This window comes from Scomber scombrus, chromosome 12, assembly GCF_963691925.1.
Source record: "Scomber scombrus chromosome 12, fScoSco1.1, whole genome shotgun sequence".
Taxonomy (NCBI): Eukaryota; Metazoa; Chordata; class Actinopteri; order Scombriformes; family Scombridae; genus Scomber; species Scomber scombrus.
This window is the reverse complement of record NC_084981.1, coordinates 14,991,112-15,007,145: the sequence shown is the minus strand read 5'-3', so window position 1 is coordinate 15,007,145 and position 16,034 is coordinate 14,991,112. Positions and strand designations below refer to the sequence as shown.

The 16,034-nt window shown below is 39.0% G+C and overlaps 2 protein-coding genes across 2 annotated transcripts; both read right to left on the bottom strand.

The window, feature by feature from the left end:
* LOC133992307 (cone cGMP-specific 3',5'-cyclic phosphodiesterase subunit alpha'-like) lies at positions 1-5,719 on the bottom strand. The gene is made up of 22 exons (XM_062431024.1): positions 5,252-5,719; positions 4,832-4,984; positions 4,238-4,327; positions 3,925-4,065; positions 3,734-3,808; positions 3,575-3,639; positions 3,379-3,445; positions 3,208-3,255; positions 2,898-3,047; positions 2,472-2,615; positions 2,307-2,372; positions 2,053-2,199; positions 1,816-1,923; positions 1,610-1,719; positions 1,437-1,524; positions 1,187-1,287; positions 935-1,042; positions 777-840; positions 621-695; positions 441-524; positions 135-285; positions 1-38 (listed from the first exon to the last, which is right to left on the bottom strand). The coding sequence occupies exons 1-22, from the start codon at positions 5,717-5,719 to the stop codon at positions 1-3; spliced, it is 2,541 nt and encodes an 846-aa protein (XP_062287008.1).
* Positions 5,720-7,265: 1,546 nt separating this feature from the next.
* Positions 7,266-9,148, bottom strand: LOC133992304 (free fatty acid receptor 4-like). Its single transcript, XM_062431023.1, has 3 exons — positions 8,609-9,148; positions 8,395-8,526; positions 7,266-7,652 (listed from the first exon to the last, which is right to left on the bottom strand). Exons 1-3 carry the CDS (start codon positions 9,146-9,148, stop codon positions 7,266-7,268), a joined length of 1,059 nt encoding a protein of 352 aa, XP_062287007.1.
* Positions 9,149-16,034: the final 6,886 nt, after the last annotated feature.

Here is a 16,034-nt window from a genome sequence, read left to right as displayed (position 1 = left end):
CTAGCAGATAACACATGTCTTTGACTTCTTGCCATCATCTGCAAAAGGAACAAATGACAGTTAGAGAAGGGTGACGATCTAAATGTGCAATGAGCAGCAGGTGGTGAGACAAGGTGCTGGATTTCAGCACTCACCTTGCTGATCTCCACCTTCCAGCTTTTTCTTCTCATCTTCAATAGCCTTCATCTTGGCTTCATGGATATCTGCGAGAGCTCTCCACTCTCCCCTGTTAATGTTCAACCCATCAAACATGGGGTTGATCTCAATGTGGAAGCGAGAAAACTCCTGCAAGTGTACAACAGAACAACAAGAGGGAGAGATGGAGGCTGCACGTGGAATTTCTTTTGAAAAAAAGCAACATAAAATATTCATACTTATATAAATTGAACAGATTTGTATCTATAAACACTCCATAATCTTTTAATTATACATTAAGGTACCTTGTACACAAAGGAGCACACAAAATCGATGAAACCACACTGCATCTTGGGCAGCTCATCAGCATGATTTCTATCCATCATTGGCTAAAGAGGAAGAAGCAGTGGATGATTATTTTGACGTTGTGACAGTATACAGTAGACAGGACAGGAAAAAGAATGAAGATCTTTCAAAGCTCTTACAATAGGCTGCTGGTCAAGAACTTCCCTTTCCAGGTCTCCCTGCTCCCAAAACTCTGCTGCCACCATCAGAGCAACCTAGGACCAACCAGTAGAGCAATGAGAACCTGTGCCTTGTTATTATGTTTCAGTGTAGAAAGTCCAAAGAACTTAACACACCTTGCTCTGAACCTCCCATGGCTTTGTAATGGCTGACAGGTCACAAGCTGTCATCATCATTGCCCTGCGGAAAATACAACAACATTGAAGCACATTTTTGAATGACAGCTAGTGCATCAACATGAAATAGACAGTCTATATATGATCAAAGTATTTACATGATAATTTCCTTCCTGGTTGCATTGTTGGAGATGAAGTTGATCTTCTCTTTCTCCTCAGGTATACCCTCTACAGTTTCCACAATTTTTTGGAACATTGTTCGCTTCCTGAAAAACATGAAAGCTGCTGTATCAGATCTTTCCAAAAGTCCTCAAAGTCTGTTAAAAGTCACTAAAATGGTTAAATACCACTAATGTCGACTGGAGGACATAACATACTCTCAGAGGAACAAAACATCTAATATTCCTTACTTGAAATAGAGTGCGAGATCAGTGGCAATTATGCAAATTTCAAACAAATGCTGCACTGTCTCAAACTGACGCTTCTGAAGGTTTTGGAAGATGTTCAGGTTCTGTGAACAACATCAGAGGAATGAGGTTAGACACCAGGCAAAATTTAAGGGTTAACCCTCCCAAAAGGTCTGACTGGACAAAAAGTTTGTTTATTTCAAAGCACAACTACTTGAACACATAAATGTTAACATATACTGTAAAGACCCACCTCATCCTCCATCAGTGTCTTACTGTACTCAAGATGATGTCGCTCCATAATTGAGGTGCTGTGCAGTTTTGCCAGTGGGGATAAACTCCTAAAAGAGTCCAGGAAAAAAAAATCGGCTTCTTAATAATTCTTTGTCATTGATGTCACCTGAAAATAACCCACTCGAGTCTTACTTTGTCTGATAGAGATTATTGGTTCCTCTGTGGTCAATATCATGACAGAATCCAGCAGCAACCATGGCAAAGGCCTCAAGATCAGAGTAATACTTCTTCAGTTTACCTGTCTGTTGAGGAGCAGATAAGACAACCCTGCCTTATAACAAACAGTAAAGCTAGGAATCTCTTATTAGAGGAATATTAGTAACAAAGGTCTGACTCACTAGCAGCAGACTGAACATGGTTTGTCCAACATTGAAGCCGTGCCTCCAGTTGTGGTAGGTAATGTCACGGTATCCCTTGCGAACGGTGTACATCCATCTTGTCAGGATCTGCATGACAGAAGAGGCAAAACAAATACAACACCTCAGATCAGCCAAAAACAACCTCACAACACATACAAACAAAAACAGCAGTTTAAGAGGTGTGTTTCAGAGGCAGGTTTTAAGACTATATCATACCTCTGCTGGGACTTTGAACTTCTCTACCACCCCCAGCTCAAAGAAGCAGCGGATACCACACTTGACGAGTTCTAACTCTGACAAGGGGAAGTCGCTGAAGCGGAACTCTAACAGCTCCACGTTCTTGGATTCAGGGATGTTGGTTCTCTGCATATGGGAAGCACAAAAAATCATGATGGCATCACACAAAGGTCATGAGGAGTGCTGTAGTGTAAAAGAAATGCCACACATCACTGACACATCACACTGCTCACCAGCAATTTGTACATCTCCTTCTGGTCACAGTCCTCTGGTGTAGATCCAAACTTTTCTTCAGTGTTCTTGGGGAGGAGGGGAATGGCAGTTTAAATGGAGCTTGATCTACTGATCTGTTTCAGTCTTTTTCGTTAAAATAATTTGAGTGAACTGGGGCAGCTTACCAGAATGGTCTGCACATCTTTTAGTGTGGCCTTTGTCTGGTACATGAGCATTTCCTGAGAAATCTCTTTGCGCCACTCTGTCCTGTTGAGATTATCATATGTGTCGCTAATAAGAGTGGACCAGCCAAGGAATTGAGTTAGAGCCTGGTGAAAAAGACAAAGAAAATTTAAATTATTACATAATTAGAAGTCAATTCTTCAACATAAGCTATCTCTTAAATTCAATTATAGAAACAGCTAAATAAATAAAATAAGGATTATTACTAGTTTACTTAAGTTGTTGTGAATTAAACACATGACATATGTGTTTTGTTTGTTTGCTTGTTTTTAGAAATGATAGAATTAAATGTAATATAAAAACTGTATTAAAGGACATTGGGTGTAAAACAAGATAAACAAGAGCTGGATAGAGACAGTTCGCCGTACTTCTGCGATTTGTTCATCATTCTCGTCGAAAGGTTTGCCATCTTTTTTGTTGAAGAAAGTGGCAACACCAACAATTTCTTCCTTTTTGTTGACGATGGGGAGGGAGAGGACATTCTTAATCATCCATCCAGTCTCATCCACTGCTTCTTTCTGTCAAATGAATCAAATTGAAAATCAAGATGATCTCACTCATTAACAGTCTCAATAATGTTTGCCAAGCTGTAAAAAAAAAAAAAAAAAAAAAAACCCAGAGTAAATTGAACTGACCGCTGTTTGGTCAGTAGTCACTAAATATCACTGATTGTCTCACCTGAAATGAAAAATAATCATCTCCTGCAGCATTCATCATATTGCAGATCTAGGAGACACAAAAAAAGTTAGTACATGTGTTTGAAGAGGAGCAGATCATTGGCACTAATTATTGAACTTGAAATATTCTGAACTTTTAGCAAAATAAAAATAGAAAAAAAGTGGAGCTTACAAATCCATTCTCAGCCACATATGAAGGGAGTCCGCTGACCAGAGCCCAGTGGTCTGCAGGAGGACCGCTGTGAGTTCAGTGAAGAGTGAGTAACTGCACATCTGATTGGCCTACAAATTAATCTTATAAAATATGCAAATAAAACTGCACAAAGGCCAAGCCAGATACAAGTGATACAGAACATCGGGATACTTACGGGATAACTTTAATCTCCTCTTTGTCTTCAAGCAAGTAGTCAATAATCTTGTAAAAGTTGATTTCCTGAAAGTTTAAGACAAAAAGAAGTTTTTTGGATATTTTTTAAAATGTGTTGGATAAGAATAATGTTACAGTAACAAACAAACATTGGACTTACTCTGCCATCAGGTGTCTTTGGGCCCTTGTATGGCTCCTGTTCTCCTAGTTTGATTGACCACTCATCAAAGAATTCCTGGCAAAGAAAAAGCCTCATGTTGGTATGCACTGCATTATATAATTCATTTAAATGTCATAATCTTTCAAACCAAGCACTGTCAGTACTGTCAGTACTATTTCTTTTCAACACACCTTTTCTTTGGTCATGTCCAGGAGTCCCACAGAGTATCTCTCACACTTGAGATATATCCTCACTGTGTATAAGGCTTTGTGAAACTGCCTCTCAATATCTGTCAACTCCTCAAAGACTTTGCTGGCTGACCAGAGCATAACCTATGGCAAGGAAAATAATTTCTAATTACGACTTATTGCATTAATTATTTTAGTGTAGCTGTAAAAAAACAAATAAAAATGTTCTATTTTAAAGAAGGCAGTAGAAATATTTTCCATTTTTGATTTGGGGGAAACCAGAGGGAACAAGTGGATTATGGCTGTGTATTTTTACCTGGCTTCTCCTGGATTCTACATCCCACATGTTAGCAGTGTGGGCTTGGAGAACCGCGATCATGGCAAAGTTCACATATTTATTAAAGAGCTGCAATGACAAAGAAGCATATTGTCTTTTAAAGTAAACATTTGATGTCAATACTCTTGAGTGGCAACAGATTACAGGCACTTTCTCTGACACATCTTCACAATCACTTGGATGACCTCAAGTTTCACAAAGAGGTCATAAAAACAAGACAGAAAAAATGTCTGAGCTTCCCCTCCCTAACTGGATTAAAAGTTGAGCTGTCATAAGGGTGACCCATAGTACCAAGTCAAGCTTCTAAATATACAGGTCAAAGACAGGAAGTTGGTGGGCCATTTTAACTTGCAAGTCAAAATTAGTGTCAGATTCATACTGGATTTGTGTCTGTCTACTTCAAGTGGTAACACATGCAGTAAAACCCTGCAGCCTCAGTGGCATACTTTCAGCTTCTCAGCCCGGCCAAGTTCAACCTGTGTTTGATTTTGTCTTTTGTGAGTCATTCTGGCAAACACACTAATAACACCTATGACTACTCTGTTATTAAAAATGAACATCCTGTAAACTCACCTCCTGATCGACCTTTGAGAATTCATCAGCACCCTGTTTGTTGAGTGCCATAATGACGCCAATGGGTTCCTTTCCACTCATAAGGGGAGCAGTGAGCATGCATTTGGTGGTATATTTGGTCTGTTTATCCACAAAGTCACTGAAGTGAGAATTCTGAAAATAACACAGGAGAGTGATTAATGGTTATGTGACAATACACCAACATGATCCATGTAAAAGTCATACATGCATGCTGTGGCATCACAACAACAGAAATGACAATTAATGCAGATTATTTATTCTCTGGATAAAACTGCATTTTAATGGGTGACAAACTCACAGCCATATTCTATGTTTTCTGTAATTAGCATTATAGCCTTCTTTCATCAGTTTGTTCCCTAAAAAAATGTATGGTTCACTTCATCTTTTTCATTTGCTCACCTTCTTCACATCAGCAATGTTCTGAGGCTTCTTGCAGTGTGCTGTCCATCCAACAATTCCCATGTCAGTGGGAAAAACAATCTCTACATTGGGGTTCACTATATTTCTGTCATACGGAGAATTGTGCGTCACATCGAAGAGGACGGTGTTCAGCTCAGGTATTCCATTACGAGACCTGTAGCTGAAGTAGCTGCAACGATCAGCCTGGATGAACAGGGCAATTCTCTGGAGAATTTTATGTAGGGCTTTTTCCATCGGGTTGTTGCCTTGCATCTCCTTAATGAGCTCGAATATGAACTCAGCCTCCTGGATGGTAGTGACATCCTTGTAAGAGGCTGGATCTTTAACCTGGACCTGGTTGTTGAAGGCAGCAGTGATCACATCTGCCTTGACTTTCTTTTCGTAGTACTCCTTAGCAAACTGGGGGTTGTTGTCGAGGAACTTTTCTACAGTGTCTTTGTCTGCCATTTTGTCCAAGTTTGGATGATGTTCCCTTCTGAAGCTGTGCAGAGATGCTCCTAGTGGGATAGATGGATGGAGAGTAGAGCATTGAAGGTGGCCTCCAGAAGATGTTGCAATGCAGTCCCTATTGATGCATCTCCCAAACTCCTCTGTGCACACAGGAGCAAAGCTGCAGGTTCAACTGTCTCCCCGAGAACAGAAGGTAGTGAGTGGCTTACTAGGTAAGGGGATCCAAGGGGGCACTACTTACTGTGACGCAAGAGTCATAAAGCCTCTGAGCGTTCTTAACTTGTAAATCCAGCCACTTGTCATTTTAGTGGGCTAATCCCATCACAGTTAAAGATGGCTGACTTATGGCACAACAGTATGACCTACACTATAGCAGAGGGCAAGGAGCAATAAGTCAAGACGGCATTGATTCTTGTAGGCTTCCTGAATATATCTGAAAACATACTGAGATAACTGATGTACTTCCTCTGTAAATGTGAGGCATTAGCAGCATTAAAAATATTGTTGATTCATTTTTTTAAAAATGGACAAACATGGTGGTGAAAAGACCTGCTATATGATTTTTAGGAGGACAAGGATAATACCATAACTATAATATCATGCAAAGAAGGTCAGGGGAACCACTGACCACTTGTTAAGAACTATATTTAAGTGTCTTATGGTGTCTGGGAAGCTTGGTATGAGAACAAGTAATTTGAGGGCAGAATCCATTTCAGAGCCCATAGACCACGAGTATCACTTTTCAGCCTCAGTTATGTTTTTTACACAATGCTACCATAATAAGAAAAGTGAGATGCAGCTACAGAGCTAATGTACTGATAAAGTGACATCCAGCAGCCTGAAATAATCCAGGCCAGCATGAACACTTACAGCTGATAGTTCTGTGGTCGAATATCATCTAAAATCGCTCCACCAGAGAGAAATTAGTTTTTCTCGAGGGCTTGGCTCTCCTGGGCCACTGTGAGATAACAGCTACATTTAACCATTGACAGGATTAAGTACGGTTTCTACAGTAAATGCTGCTCAGAGTTTAATTACTCCTGCTTGCAGACAAACTGCCATTCATTTGTACAATCTGATGATGAGACACAAATGTGTTCCTCTAAGACAGAAAAATTAGGCAATGGCATGACAAAAAAAACAAAAAAATGAATATATGAATAAGTCCAGGTCTTTATTTGTCTATCCCTGACAAAGTCTCATATGTTGAATTTCATTGTATATGACTGTAACGTAAACCTAAACAATATACCTGAATACCTGATTTATTTGTGATAATTTAAGAATAAATTCAGTATTGAAAATGTTTGTGGCACAAATAGCTTAAAGCTGAGTATTTCAGCTAACTAACGTATGCTGTATTAGCAAAAAACATACAGGTGACAACATTTATCTGGCATTTCAAGGGAAGATGCATTTTTGTGGACTGAAAAATGTAGAAAGTGGCTGAAAGATGTATTACAAACCAGGCGTGTGGCCAAGGTACTGTCTTTTCTTTTTTATGTGAGTTTGAATTCCCTTTTTAATGACACAGTCACGATAATCATGGATGCACCCCTTGTGCCCGAGGGCTGGTTTGAGGCCCTTTTCTCAGTGGAGTGACAACTGAGCCACAGCAGAGCCTGCGCCAGCTGTTCTTGAACTGGCAAACAGAGTAGAGGATGGGATTGAGGGCTGAGTTGGCCAGTGTGAATGTTACCACCCAGAAGAACATTGTAGAGGAGACCTGCAGGTGGCCCATGAAGTTTCTTGCCAATATGAGGAAGGTGATGATGAAAATAGGACTCCACATTATTAAGAAAGAGAGCACAAGGACCAGCAGAGTGCGGAAGAGCTTAATATCCTGGCGGGAGACTTGGTACTCAATCGAGTCTCCAACAGGGGAGTGACTGTCTCTGTGTTGAAGCCTTCGTTTACAACTTTTAGCAATCTGGAGGGTCAGGGAAGAGGAGAAATCATTAATGTGATGGTGATGAGAAAACAAATAAAATTTTATTTCATAATGCTGGCACTCTGTTCTTTGTGACACTGTATGATGTGGACAAAAGAGATATGATGAAACCAAATTGATTTACTGGTACATATGGAGCATGGAGTACTTAATGTTTGGTGACTCCAATGTGTTTAAAACATCCATAAAGTCCTCCGAGAGCTAAAATCAATTTGTGGCTTCACAGTATTATTTCCTATTGTCTGTATCACTTTAATGTCCACATTGGAAATACTGGTTGCACAATGTAATATTGACAGTGCAAAGATCTGAGCCCACACACACAGGTTCCATTTTCAGCCTCAGTAATTAATAGAGCGCACAGAAGGTACAAAGAGAAGTGTCAATAAATCTGTAAATGAATGGGCATGACCTAGCATTAAATGCTAAATGAGTCTGATTGAAATGGCATTTGTTGCACAAATGTAAATTTCAACATCAAATTTCAACATTTTAAATGAACAATATTAATTAAATGAGTAGGGAAAAAAACTTGTGTACAAAATCAAAGAGGCAAAGGGCAAAAAAGAAAAGGGAAGCAAATATTTCAGTTATCAGTCTACAGTGATGAGTTTGATGGACAGAAAAATGTTGCATCACTTTCATTTTTGATCTTAATGTTCCAGTTTTATAAATGATAACTACTGATCCTTTGACCAAGCCACACAGACAATAAACCCACCTGTAATATTTTGCTGTAACTGACCACAATGGTGAGTCCTGGCAGAAGGAAGCACAGAGTCGTAAAGGCTACATTCCACACAATCTCTCCAGTTGTGTCAGGCCACTTGAGAGTACAGATGTGTACATGTTCCTGAGGAGAAGCACAACATATACACACAATAAGTATTTTAAAGAGCAGGGAGCTTTCCTTTTGTTGAACAATCCATCCTTACCTGCTCAGTGAAATCCACTTCCATCACAGTGAAGAACAGACTGAGAGGAATGCAAGTGAGTGCAGAAAAGGCCCAGATGAAGGTGAGGGTGGCCGTCACCATCCTGGGGTTCAGAGTGGGGACAGTCTTCAGCTGAAGGATAGCCTGGACTCTCTCCACACTGATGGAGGCTAGGGTAGTGATGGTAACACAGCCACTCATACAGATGACGTACAGTACAGTATGACAGGCTGCATACCCTAGTGTCCAGGATACAGTCCACCGTACTGCCACAATCAGTGGGATCATGCTGACAAAAAGTAGGTCGGCCACAAACAAGTTGAGGGTCAGGATGGTCTTGCTGGCCAGCAGTCTGCGTTCCCAGGTAACTAGGGCTGCTGCTCCTGCATTGGCTGCCACTGAGAGCATAAATATAGTGGAGATAACCAAGGTCTCAACAATAGTGGTGGCAACATGATCAGAGTGGCGCAGCTCAGAGAAGAAGGAAAAATATGTGACGTTTCTCAAATGGAGAAAATGAGTGCGACGGTTGATATCCATATCAGCCGAAAAAGGTTTTTAAATCCGATATTCCTACTGGTTTCTCACAGAAAAGCGAATGAGGAGAAAATGCTGATAAGGCATTAACTGATACAAGAGAAATGGGAGGAGGAAGAGGATGGATGGAGGGTGGTGACCTTTTTTCATGGTGTTTGCTCTTCCTGAGAGGAAGACAAACATTACAAGATGTTCTGTCTGCTTCATTCTTTTAATCCTTTTTTTTTTTTTTTAATTCTGTGCCATGTCACATTTCCTTTACTTTTTTATTTTAGCTCATTTTGGACTTTCACAACAACATCAAACACAGGTAGACTTGTGTACTGAGGTTTCTTTCCTTAGGGCTGGCTCCATTTAATTACAGCACTTTAGTTTCTTGTTGACTGGGATTAACACGACTTCGCTATAGGTTAATCCAAGTTCTAATCTCCAATCAGTGCAGCCATAGAACAGCAACTGTGTAAACTGTAAATTAGCTGTTGTGATTTACTGTAATTAATTAGACACCATTAATTAGACACCATGTTTACTGTTTATTCATGCTGTCATTCATATTACCAGGTTTACTTTTTGAGTAGTGATACAACAAATATCAATAGCTTGTCATAAAAATATATATTTTTAATATTGTTCAAACTTAGCTGGGATAGATTTTAAGAAATTTAATTATCTGAGAATTATTTGTTTTATAAATTACCTGAAACACATCCTCCTTTCTCTAAAAGTATTGTTGTCTGGTCGGGTGTGGATAACCAAAAAGGCCACAGGATAAACACCCTCTCAGCAGTAATGTTGCCTCTCAGACAGACTAAGGTCATATTCAACTTTCCAACAAGACGTTTCCATATAAAAACTTCCTCAAAGTACAGTAAGTAAAGAGGTGCCTAAACCATATTAGCATATTTTTCTAAAGCTGTTAGCCTGGGGTTAACTCTTGGTGTCACGTTCTCTTTTAAAGCCCTCCACCACTGCACAGACCTCTGACTCTCCATATTGTTGACTAGCAATACTAATCCACATCCTAAAATAGCATAGGACAGGGGTTAAGTTACACAAGCTGTTTTGAGCTATACACCTGATCTGAACAGTGTGAGACATGGGAAGTGATGAGGTGACGGTCACATCAGTGGCATGATCTGCCAAAGTATCACATAATTATTATTTTTTTTGTAAAAATATTTACACTCCGGCAACTTAACACTAGTTTATTGAGATAACTTGCATTGATTTCTGCTCAGTCTAGACAGATTTCTAGGTGGTTCATCAGTTATTGGTGGTGACTGGCAGGATACTTGGTCCAGCAGTTGAGACACTCCAAGAAGCTTTTGTTCAGCAAACTGCTGTGAGGGGAGGATGTCATGTTGTCTCCGGTGGGCTGCTGGGGTGGTTTTGTTGTGGGGTGGTGGGTGTCTTTTTATTTTAAATCACCATCATTCCTAACCACTAAAACTTAAAGCTGCACAAATCAATACTTATATAAACACAGCTTCATCAACCATTTGAATAAAACCAATTCAAGTGATGCAGCTGCAAACCCCCACACTGCAATTGTGAACACTATCCTTTCATACAACCCACTAACTTTTACATCAATTATTGGCGAGATAAGAAAAGATGAAGCAGAACAGGTCATCACATAGTTAAATATTGATTAAGTCATAAACCTGCTCACTACCATGTATAATGCACGTCTAATATAATATAATAAGACTATAATATGATTTGCTTATTGCTGATTATTGCTTATATAAAAAGTTGATAAATCTAATAAATATAATTATAGACATCTTATTATCATGAATACTTGATTTTGCTATTTGCTGCTGCCTTTTAAATAAAATTTGATATCTGTATTCTGTTTAGATCTAAAGATTTAGTTATTCTTATAAAATTAATTAATTAATTAAATTATTAATAGCTTTTACTGCCTAGATCAGCTACCACCTATCTATATAAGCCTATAACCTGCAATATCATCTGCAACAAAGACTTATAATAAACTACAATTGGACTGGATTCTTCTAATGTTTCATTGAGCCTGACCACACACCAATGGTGTGCGTAGTTTCAGGAGTAGGACCACACCACAACTGCCCCGTCTGCCCTGTTCCTGCCCCCCCCCCCCCGACCTTAACCCTCAACTGTTGCTCTTCATTCTCAGAGCAATGATGATGAGTCTGCAGCTGCTGCTTGAGCTCTTCCACCTGCTTCTCCTTTTACCTGCAACTACACAACATTTTTTTCTGTTATGCAGTTGCCTACCATCCTAACCATCTCCCCTTTGAACAGCAATATATCAGTTACTTTTATGCAGCAGACATACCAATTTTGGGTTCTTATCAGGTCCTGGTGGGTCATTTCAACTTGCTCCCTGAACACCTTCAGCTGAGTATGGCTTTCTGCAAGAGCCGTTCATATTTTTCCTGCATCTGGCTTATTCATAGGAGGACATCCTCTGTAATGAGAAAAAGTTGAAAATAGCATAAAATCATACATTCATGTATACAATCAAAGATGTTACATGCACTCTTACACATGCACCATGCAGTAATAAATCATATGATTTTGAAAATGCAGTGCAATACCAGATTGGTTCATAGCAGGCTGCTCTGGAGAAATCTAAAATTCTTAAAGCCCTTGTTGTGACAGTCTGTTGCCCCTTGCTGCCACAGTGGTGACTGCCCACTGCCCACTGCTCCTCTGACTCACCATCTGAATGGTCCTTATTGTGCTGCTGTGAGCAGGCCTGATTTGCTTCGTTCAGCTGCTTCTCCAGCCATAAAATTCTGTCCAGAAGTGCCCTCATGTAGGCCTCTTTCTGCTGGTCATATTCCAGCCACTGCTTGTTCTTCCTCAAGGCCTCGGGGGATTGAATAAAAGAATGAAAGGCACATTACAGAGACAGAAAGACGTGCCAAGAGGATGACTCAAAAGCACAAACACCCAGCAGGACCTGTACAGTATACTATACACAGGCACACACGCACATACAAAACATAGAAAGTAAAACTCAAAATAAAGTATGACTGGAAGCTGGATTAGTTGATGATGGACAAAAACCAACAGAGGAAAACTTTTCCAGCTAACTATGTTGCAACAAAACAGTACTTATATCTCTGAGGTGATTTTGGAGGTTTGTTACATAGCTGGTGGATAGCTGTTCATTTGAAGTACAGTCCTATTAGACAACAGCAAAATACAACACAGCCTTAGAGCTACCTACTACTGCCTGCAGGTTTGCATGACACCCAAAACACATGTATGGCAGGGTTTAGAATGTCAGATGCATCTAAATTATAACGGACAATATTAATATTGACAGAGTGTACTAAAAATAAATGTACGTATGGGTATGACACTAAACCACAAAATCTGCTTAAAACCTAACATAAGTTATGCAAGAACAAAACTGGCAAGGAGCATTGCAGTTCTGGGGAAAAAAAGATACGCCTGAATAACTGTGTGGAAGTATGGGGTACCACCTATAAAGCAAGTTACAATTATTATGAATACTACAAAAAAAGAACAATTAGGAAAGTAAGCAATGTAGGATATTGTGAGCACATTAACACACTGTTTTTAAAGTCACATGCTTTGAAGTTCATGGATCTAGTAAAATTTAAGACTGCACAAATTATGTTTAAAGTGAGAAATAATTAATTTCCAGGCAATATACAATCTTTTTTTCCTGTGGCAGAGAGGGGGGCTATAATTTAAGAGGATTAAAGAGTTTTAAATAAAACACAAACAACAAAGTGTTCGTTCAACAGTGAAGAGTGTGTGTATTTCAATCTGTGTGGAGTATTTGTGGAAAGATCTGGATATGGAGTTAAAACTAAGCACAAATATAAATCAGTTCAAAAACATAAAAAAAAAAATGTTTTTAAGACGTATATGGATGAGGAAGGTTTGTGTTAATGGATTGGTTTTATTTGTATTTTGGACACCAGGTGAATATTTGGGTTGTAAATAAATTTGGGAGGAACAGTGAGAAAGGGGTTGGAATTTATAGGTATACTTCTTCCTACTCCTTTTTGCACATTGTTATTCTTTTTTAAAATATTTTTGTATTCTCATGTTTGAAATAAGTGAATACATTCAAATTCATTAATTCAAAATGCAACTGTGTTACAGCCTGTAAAATATCTACAATGTCACAGCAATGGCTTTGATATGCTATGAGGATATGTTATTTTGTTTGTTCGTTTTTAAAGAGAACATGAACCCCTCTTCTAAATGGTTTCTCACTACTTCATATGGATGTCACAAAAAATAACTGCTGCCATCTTGTGGTGTAAATCTAGTAAGAGGCAAGAGTGGGAACCAAGGGGCAAACCACCACTGTTTGAGATTGAGGCCAATGCAAAAGTCTCTTCAAGTGCAATGTCACTGTCGACCAAAGGAAAAAGTTGGTTTAGTTTTTTGTTTTTTTTCCAACAATACCAACCTCTGTGCATTGGCTTACAGCATATTTGGAAATTATGACCAATTCTGTATTCCATTCCTTTGGTTATGGAAATCAGAATATATTTTATTCTAATAAATTTGTCAATTAAAATTCACAACATTCTGCACTTTCAGTAATATCATGACAGACATACATACTTAACAAAAATCAGTAATGCTTAGCACTGCCCTAGATGCAGAATAGCAGCATATGATGGACCTTTTTTACAACAGAATATTTGACTTATTATGGTCAGAAAATGTTAATTATAGCTCTGTCCCAGCAAACACGTGATGTTCCGGTGACCTTCCCAACAAGTTTTCTATTGAACGTTCCCTAAAGAACATTTTAAGAACGTTGTATAAATGTTAGTGTCTAACGTAACATTCCCAAAACGTTTGCTTGTAATGTTTTTTGAGAGTAATTTATTACGTTCCCCTGAGGTTCCAATTTGGTTGAATTCTGGATATCCCTCACACAACGTTCAATAAACGACAAATGATTTTTGTTTAAGACCCAAAACGTTTTAATAACCAGATGAAATAATATTTTTTAAGTAATTTTTAGAATGTTCCCCTAAAGTTCCCATTTGGTTGAATTTTAGGTAACCTTCCCACGACGTTCTAAAAAAGTTCTACAAATTTTGTTTTTTAATATGACATTCCCAAAATGTTCTAATAACCAGATGATTGTAATGTTATTTGAGGGTAATTTTTAACGTCCCCCAGAGGTCCCATCTCATTGATTGATTAATTGATTGATTGATAAGCATTTATTGTCTCTGTAAGGAGAAATTCATCATGGGCATCCAAGAGAGTTCAGGCGTACACAGAATAACTCCAAATTACATAAACTGCAGGGTCACCAAAAACTCCATATAACAAAAATATACTCACTAAAAGTACTGCACAATGCCCCTCACCAAGAGAAGTTATTGCACATATGCCACACTAAAAATATTGCACCATTCTCCACAATATAATCATATTTACAATTGCCTCCAACTGAACACCACAAAGACAAAGGAAATGATTGTGGATTTCCAAAAGTCCAAGCTCCTTCTTCAGCCAATGAACATTCGTGGGGTGGACATTGAGGTAATGCTAACCTACAAATATCTGGGAGTTCACCTGGACAACAAGTTGTACTGGTCCCCTAACATGGATAAACTCTAACTAAAAGGACAGAGCTGCACTATCGGAGAGGTAGGAGACCCAATGTCCCGCTTTGGGCTCAAAAAGAGACTGAAACCCATAGATGATAAGATACAGATAAGGTAATAGCAGCTGAAATAAATAGCATTGACCAAATTCACTGTGCAGCAATTTCAGTCACACAGCGGTGTAAAAAAGAGTAATAACATATTAGTAAAGCAGCTAAATGTACATAGAGTAACAAATGTAAAAGTACTCGTTGTGCAGTGTCATTACAGTATATTGTTTGCTTGTGCCACCAACAAACACTATTTTAATGTTGTAGCCTATTTCATCAGAGTTGGGCCACTTTTATAGGCTACTGTACTGTATGTAGACCTACTTTGGGTAAATTAATAACAGTAACCTATACTGCATCATAACATAAACTGTAAGTGTGTCATCCCAGCTGGCATTCGACTGACATTAAACGTTTAAATGTTGTTGAAATAATGTCAGTTTATGAAAAAACATTAATTCAACGTCAAAACAACGTTGAACACCAAATAGTTGAAGTGGTGTTGTTAACTCACTATGGATTCAACATCCATTCCCACAATGTTCTAAAAAAGTTCTACAAATATTAGTTTTTTAAATGTAACAGTCCTCAAACATTCTAGTAAACAGATGCTTGTAATGTTTTTTGAGAGTAATTTATTACGTTCCCCTGAGGTTCCAATTTGGTTGAATTCTGGATATCCCTCACACAACGTTCAATAAACGTTGCACAAATGATTTTTGTTTAAGACAGAGTGGAAGTCACATTTTATAATAAACCCTTGACGTTGTGTACGCTTTGGTTAATGGTTAGTTTTGGGCATACAACCAACAGCATTCGCCAACGGGCTTACTAGCAGTGCTAACTAACGTTAGCTAGAAGAGGTCATGCTTTCGAGCTCGCTAGCACGAGCTAACAAGTGCTAGCTCGAGCCCCAGAGCCCCCGCCGGCAGGGGCAACAGCGCCACCTATAAATTAAAAATGTCTCAGGGCAGTTATACAAGCACGATATAGTCATATGACACACCGTTTTGTTCAGAAGAAGCTCAGCTATTGAGCCAGCACAACCATTTACAGCTCAACAAAACACAAGTCAAACACCGAGCAACAAATTGCGCCATTAGCAAAAACGCTCCTCCATCTAAGCACTGCGCATGCCCGCAGTCACCGCGGTCCTTGTAGCTGAGACTGAGTGGTTCAGGTGTGGTAGCCGTCGCCAAGGGGTGTTGATCAGACACAGAGGAGGCAGAA